The sequence below is a fragment of the Mus caroli genome, chromosome 18, assembly GCF_900094665.2.
Source record: "Mus caroli chromosome 18, CAROLI_EIJ_v1.1, whole genome shotgun sequence".
Taxonomy (NCBI): Eukaryota; Metazoa; Chordata; class Mammalia; order Rodentia; family Muridae; genus Mus; species Mus caroli.
Window position 1 is genome coordinate 182,748 of NC_034587.1, and position 7,792 is coordinate 190,539.

General features: G+C 40.8%; 1 protein-coding gene across 5 annotated transcripts in view; it reads left to right on the forward strand.

Moving 5' to 3' along the window:
• The window catches only part of Cul2 (cullin 2), a 52,377-nt gene that overhangs the window by 11,701 nt on the left and 32,884 nt on the right, over positions 1–7,792 (forward strand). For all 5 annotated transcript variants that reach the window (XM_021150184.2, XM_029472190.1, XM_021150183.2 and 2 more), the window contains one exon: positions 4,304–4,444. In XM_021150184.2, the coding sequence (XP_021005843.1) occupies positions 4,326–4,444 (119 nt within the window). In that variant the 5' untranslated portion in view covers positions 4,304–4,325. The remainder of the gene's footprint in view (positions 1–4,303; positions 4,445–7,792) is intronic.

Sequence of the window (7,792 nt, forward strand, 5' to 3'; positions counted from 1 at the left end):
CTTGGCTGTCCTGGAACTCACTCTGTAGACCAGGCTGGCCTCGAACTCAGAAATCCGCCTGCCTCTGCCTCCCAAGTGCTGGGATTAAAGGCGTGTGATTTTATTTTTTAAGATGAGTCTCAAGGGGGCTGGAGAGATGGCTCAGAGATTAAGACCATTGGTTGCTTTACCAGAGGACCAGGTTTTAATTCCCAGCACCTACATGGCAGTTCATACCTGTCTGTAGCTCTAGTTCCAGGGCTTCTGACATCTTCACACAGACATTCATGCAGGCAAAACATCAATGAATGCTTAAAAAAGAAAAAATAAAAATAAAAAAGATGGGTCTCACACTGAAATGACAACAGCTGGCTTGAAACTCATCATGTTGCCTAGATGTCTTTGTTGTTTCACTCTCTCAAGTGCTAGGATTACAGACAGGCATGTGCCATCACATCTGGTCTAGAGGTTGTTTTAGGGCCTATGGTGTTCATGGGGCCTAAGGTTATGTGTTAAAAAACTCACCAAGTTGAGAATAAAACTCAGAAGAAAGCTAAAAAAATTGAATTTTGCGGGCATTCAATGGGACACAATATAATTGAGAATGGGAAGTGAATTGTGGTCTCTGTAAAAGAACAATAATGGAGGACTCATGCAGAAATGTACTTAAACTGTGTATCAGCCAGTGATGGATTGATATGCAATGGTGGTCCCTTGGAGATTATATTGCCCTGTGACAGCATAGCCTTCTTAGTTTGTATGAGTGTACACTGTGATGTCTACACTCTGGAGTAGTCTAGTAACCATACTTCTGAGTATATCCCTGCTAAGGGATGCATGGTGACATATCTTCGGAGGTTGAACCCAGGGCCTTTCATGTGCAAGGCAAATGCACAGCCCATATGTTTGAGAGCTGTTCAGTAGCCTTGGTGTTGGGAAATAGTACAGTGGTGGTACATCTGCTTTGTGTCTTTGCCTTATCTTCCCATCCTTATGTAAGTTTTACGTGAATAAGCTATTTAAAGGACTTGGAGAAAATGAAGCAACTTAAAAAGGTGTTCTCTGAGGTTTTCTGTTTAAGATAGTTTAACAGATACTTTTTGTAAGTTCTCTATTGGTTTAGTGTTTGGTGTTTGGTGTTTCACTAGGTTGGTGAAAACATGGAGGTTCTCTTGCCTTTGCTTCCACATATGCTCTGAGTGTAGATTATCACCATCACACCCTCATACCTATTGCCATCATCAGTGTCAGCAGGGAAATGTCAGTCTGATTCTGTACAGATGAAGGCAGAGTATAGCCATTAAAATTACACACTAACAATTTACCTGCATGGTGTACATCCCTTACCAAGAAAGTTTTTTAAGAAGCAGAGTTGTAAGTATTTTCACATAAGGTAAAGCAGGAAGGTTAAAAGAAAGATGGTAAGAAGAATGAAGCAGTCTATGTGAGTGTTTACTCCATGGAGTCACCCTAGAAAGTCTCACAGGCAGCTGGGTGTAGATGCAGGTTGTATCTCACAGGAGTCAGGCACTGCAGAGGAGAGTATGAAGGAGGATGGATGGTATAGGTAGGTAGAAAAGCAGGAAGAATGAAGGCAGAATCTATGACTTAGTCAGGTGACCTCTGAGTAGAAAAATGACTAGATTTCTGTGTTGAGAGAGCTCCATCAGAGGAAGCTTAAAGCTAGCTGCCTTACTTCCCTAAGGCCTTTTCATAGAAGCCGGGCTTATGTTTTAAATGAGTCTAAACTGCTGCCTGGAGTGGAGCACATCAGATGGCACTAAAGTACCTTAGTGCCTTGGCTAACTTTTTCTTTAGGTTATTTTATCTTTGATTAGACTCTGAGATTCTCTCAAGAAAAACAGAAGAGCGTATGTGTACATGTGATTACTAGTGTGCTCATGAGTGCTGCTGCTTACAGTTTGGAAAAGTGCATTGAATCCCCAGAACTAGAGTTTCCAGTTGTTGTAAGCTGCACATAAACCTCAGGGATGCTGAAATTGGGTCCTTTTCAAGAACAGCATCCATTCTAAAGTATGAAACTCTCTTCTGTAAAAGGAATTGAAAATTCTAGCTAGCCCATATAAAAGACACACAACCTAAACATTTTATTTACAAGTTGTAAGCCTAGATTGGGCAGGTTTGGAGCTATTCTAACTTATATCCCAGCCATATGTTACTTGCTGTTTCTCCTGGTCACATGTTCGTGGTCCATCTCCTCTCTCGGTGGCTTCTTCTTTTGTCTCCTCTCTTTTCTTCTCACTACCTGTGACTCCCAGCCAAATAACTGAAAACCAACCTACCTCTATCTATTGCCCAATCCTATAGACCAGTTAACTTAGGGAGCAAGGTTCATACAACAAAAAGCTGGAATACATGAGAATACATTTGCCTTGGAACAACCAGATCTTGGGGTACAGAATTTAGCATTGAATACAAGCAATACCAAACTAACCCCCAAAACGTCTGAAATGGTTAAGAATTTTGGACTCATCTGTTTTTGCTGCCATTATCATCGCCATCGTCTCCGCTTAGTTAGGGTTTTACTGCTGTGAACAGACATGACCAAAGCAAGTCTTATAAAGGACAACATTTAATTGGGGTTGGCTTACTGGTTCAGAGGTTCAGTTCATTATCAAGGCAGGATGGTGCAGGTGTGGTGCAGGTGGAGCTAAGAGTTCTGTATCTTCATCTGAAGGCTGCTAGAAGACTTGACTTCTAGGCAGCTAGGATGAGGGTCTTAAAGCTCACACCCACAGTGACATACCTACTACAACAAGGCCACACCTCCTAATAGTGCCACTTCCTGGGCCAAGCATATACAAACCATCACAATCTTCATAGGCCAAATACATTCTCACAACCTAGATTGGGAAGGGGATATAGTCTCAAAAAATGGGAGTAAAGCTGTATAAAGAACTAAAAGAAAGGACCATTTGGCCCAGCTTTGACTCCTGATGCCACCTGATGTTTCTCCATCTTCCTGTAACTCTTACTCAGAAAGGGGCAAGAACAGTAGGACTTACTTGGTTTATTGGTAGGATTTTTTTTCTAAAGATTTAGCTTGTGCCGATTTTCTGCAACATTGGTAGTCTTTTGCTTTAGAAAGCAAGTAACTCATAATTGCAGCATGTTTGCCAGTCCTAAAGCATCTTCTAGCACCACTTGATCCTATATGCTGAAGTCATATTTATTCTAGTGGTATTACACAATCTGAGAGTCTGGGGTGGTTCAAGCTTTCTGTTGAGCAAATCTAACATTCTCTAAAGTCTTAAGTTCATGTGAACTTTGTATTCTACTCTAAAAATTCTTTACTACATATTATTTTATCCTTAAGAATTTTATTATGAGCCAGGAGTGGTGGTGCATGCCTTTAATCCCAGCACTCGGGAGGCAGAGGCAGGCGGATTTCTGAGTTCGAGGCCAGCCTGGTCTACAAAGTGAGTTCCAGGACAGCAAGGGCCAAACAGAGAAACTCAAAAAAAAAAAAAAAAAAAAAAGAATTTTATTATGTGTTTGCCTGGATATATATGTGCATACCGCTAGCATGCCTGCTGCTCGTGGCTACCAGAAGAGGATATCATATCCCCTTGAAATGGAATTACATGTGGTGGTAGGCATTCATGTAGGGACTACACCCCAGAGTCCTCTGCAAGAAGAGCCAGTGCTCTTAACTGCTGAGCCATCTCTTTAGCCTCTTCTTGTTTATGTAAATCTTTTTTCTAAAACTTACATTCTAGTAGTGTTTTACTTTCTGATTTTATATTCTTTTGTGTATAAATCATTCCCCAGATGATGAAAACAAATAAAGAATTCATGGTCAAAATCTTTTTATTCAATGTCTTTGCATACTTTTTATGATGAGAGTTAGTTGTTTCCCTAATTATTTCTGCAACATATTAAATGAAGCTTACCAATCTTTCAATCCACATACTGTTCATCAACAATTTGTTTGAATGACTATAAAAAGGTGATAGCTAAAATTTAACGTGTACCTTTGCTCATTTGTGTTTCTACTCCTTTTATGTATCATGTGATTCAAATATGTGGTGCTTTATTTTTATTATTTGTGTATATATGTTTGTTAGTATGTGCACATGCATAGGTGCCTGTGGAGGTCAGAGAGAGGCACGGGAGTCCCTTGGAACTGGAGTTGCAGGCGGTGTATGCCATGTGATGTGGGGGCTGAGAATCCAGCTCTAGCCTCTTGAAGAGTAGTGCATACTCTTAACCTTAGATCCACCTCCTTGGCTCCAATAAAGTATTTTAAAAGCACAACCATCCCTGTGGAATTCATGCTAACCTTGTTATTTTTAATTAACAGGTTTCAACACTAAACTTGCACAATGTCTTTAAAACCAAGAGTAGTGGATTTTGATGAGACATGGAACAAACTCCTAACTACAATCAAAGCTGTTGTTATGTTGGAATATGTCGAGCGAGCAACATGGAATGACCGCTTCTCGTATCCTTTGATGAAAGTCATAAGAAACATTAAATTAAAGCTTGTTAAAGAAAGAAAACAAGTTTAGAGCCTTAGGCATAGCTGTTTTAGGATCTATTTCTATCAGTTTTATAGCAATCAGTTTTTCACAACCTTCCATTCAACAAGTCTCCAGCACTGAGTATGTGCATCAGGCACTACTGTGGTGGTCAGAAGTATAGTAATATAGTGTCTTAGGATTTTACTGCTGTGAATAGACACCAAGACCAAGGCAGCTCTTATAAGGAAGACATTTAATTGAGGCTGTCTTACAGGTTCAAAAGTTCAGTCTAATATCATCAAGGTGGAAACATGGCAGCACCCAGGCAAGCATGGTGCAGGAGGAGCTGAGAGTTCTACATCTTCATCTGAAGTCTGCTAGGAGAATACTGGCTTCCAGGCAGCTAGGATGAGGGTCTTAAAGCTTATACCCACAGTGACACACCTAATCCAACAAGGCCACATCTTCTAATAGTGCCACTCCCTGGGCTGAACCATCACATTCCACTCCTTGGCTCCCATAGGCTTGTTCAAACATGAGTCTATGGGGGCCATACCTAAACGTAGCATAATGTAAAATACATTTAGTGCGGCTTCAAAAGTCCCCATAATCTATAGCAGTCTCAACAATGTTAAAAGTCCAAAGTTCAAGGTCTCTTCTGAGATTCATCCAATAACTATAATCCCCAAAGCAAAGTAGGAAACCAGCTCTGCACATTCCAAACGCTGCATCTCCATGTCTTATGTCACAATGGTCTTCAGATCTCCAACTTCGTTTTTGTCTTTGTTGACTGTAACAAACTTCTTTCTCCTGAGCTGGTTCCACTCCCTGTTATCAGCTTTCCACAGCAGATAGCTCACAGATCTGACATTTTGAACATTTTGGAGTCTTCAAGGCAACTCCAGTGTTACAGCTTTTTGTTTCAGTGTCTGGGATCCACACATGATCTTCAGGGCTCCTTCAAAGGGCTAGTGTCACTTCTCCAGCTCTGCCCTCTGTAGCACTCTAAGCTCAGGTTGATCCACTCCACTGCTGCTGCTGTTCTTGGTGGTCATCCCATGGTACTGGCATCTCTAATACTCTGGGGTCTTCCACTGCAACTAGGCTTCCCCATTTGCATGATCCCTTCAGTCCTGGGCTGCCTCTCACAGTGCCAAGCCTCAGCTGCTCTCCATGACCCCTTCATGCCTTCAAAACCTACTACCTGGGTGACTTTATATTATACATTGCCAATTTTATACATTGCAGCATGAGGTGCAACCTTGGCTATCTCTGGAATACAGCTTCTTTGTGCTCTCAGAAAATATTTCCCAGAAGATTTCACCTGAGTTATGTTGGTTTCTTCTTAATTACCACTAATTTCCTAGTGCCAGCTAACCGCATCAATTGTCCCAGTAGTCCCTTCTATTCTGGACTCTAAAGCCAGAGCCATGAGGCCAAAGTTACCAAGTTCTGCTTTTTGCTGTGACTGGAACATGGCCCCCTTGTTCTTTTACATTATCACCAGCTTTCTGGTTTCCAGCTCCAATGCAGCCTAAGCTTGGCTGTCCTGGAACATGTTCTGTAGACTGACTTTGAACTCCTGAGATCTGCTTTGCCTAGATTTAAGTTTCTCTTCTAGAACTTGCTCTGTTCTATCCTGGCCTTGGACTCAGAGATCTGCTGGGATTGCCTGCTGGGATTAAAGGCTTATATTAGCATGCCTGGGCCTAAATTTAGCTGGGTGGGATCTTGCCCCAAGATCACTAACTCTCTTAATTTAATATCCTTCAACATATGATTCAGCCCCATTTCACTTCCTGGTGCCCTTTTTTTGTTTTGTTTTGTTTTGTTTTTTGAGACAGGTTTCTCTGTGTAGCCCTGGCTGTCCTGGAACTCACTCTGTAGACCAGGCTGGCCTCGAACTAGAGATTTGCCTGCCTCTGCCTCCCAAGTGCTGGGTTTCTCTGTATAGCCCTTGCTGTCCTAGAACTCACTCTGTAGACTAGGCTGTCCATGAACTCAGCAATCTGGCTTGCCTCTGCTTCCCAGGTGCTGGGACTAAAGGCGTGCGCCACCGCCCAACTCTGTGGGACTTCTCTCCTTCAGATACTGACTTCATAAGACAGAACTGTTATTGCCAAGTACAATAGAAGAATTCCTTCAGACAGGAAATCACTTAATTCATTATATCTGCAGTTGTCAGTGAGAATCGTTTGTTTGGTGTCCTGTGTCCCCAGACACTGATCATAAGATGATGCTGTTTCTAAAAGGCTTTTACAGTGTCAAGTTATCAACTGGGTATCATTGCTGTGGAGATTTGCATGCATACTGTCTGTGTACCTGTGCTGCCTAGGACTGGTGGAAGCCAGAAGAGGGTATCTTATCACTTAGAACAGATGTGAGCTACCATGTGGGTTCTGGGAATTGAATTCAGGTCCTCTGGAAGAGCATTCAGCACTCTTAACTTTAGAGCTATCTCTCTAATCCTAATTATGTCTGAATGAACTTGCTGGGGCACAGACTTGAACACAGAATTTTAATATCCAGCTGTTTGGTTGGGTTGTTTTTTTTTTTTTTTTAGCTTAGTATATCTAGAGTATGATACAGATTCTGCTGAATTCATCTCTTAGATAGTTTTCTGTGAAGCAATTTGATTTGTTTGGGGGCAGGAATCTAATAAAATAGATTTTGTTCTGTATTTTATGGAATAGCTGAGTGGCTTGTAAGTGACTTTGAAATAGACAGCTTACCTAGAAAATTACCTCCTTAAGTAACTATTACTTCATTTGATCATATATTCATGTGTTCTTATGTATGTATATATCCATGTATGTGTACAGGTGTGTGCATCCTCCGGAGACCAGGGCTCAATTAATTCTCAGTTGTCATTCTTCAAGTTGTCTATTTTGATTTAAATTTTTTGGGGGTGTCTGGGCATTGTGGTTTACACCTCTAAATAATCCATAATACAAATATCCAATACAAAAATTAATAATAAGCCTAATACTCTAAGAAACAAATGCAGGTGGATCTTTGAGTTCCTGGCATGTCTGATTGCAGATAAAGTTCTAGGCTGGCCAGGACCTGACTTAAATACACAAAAGTAAATAAAGACCCTGATTTAAATAAATAAAATCACAAGCTGTATTCAGAGACTCAGCATGGTTTGAAGCCTCTTCCCTCTCAGTACCTTATACCCATCCCCTTTACCAAACTGTTGTCAGTTTTTTCATAGTGGAAGTTTAAATTCTTTTTTTTTGTTTGTTTGTTTTGTTTTAGTCAACCAGAAATATTTTATATTTTATTTTATTTTTTAAAATTGGGTTTATTTGGAGAAAAAAAAAAAA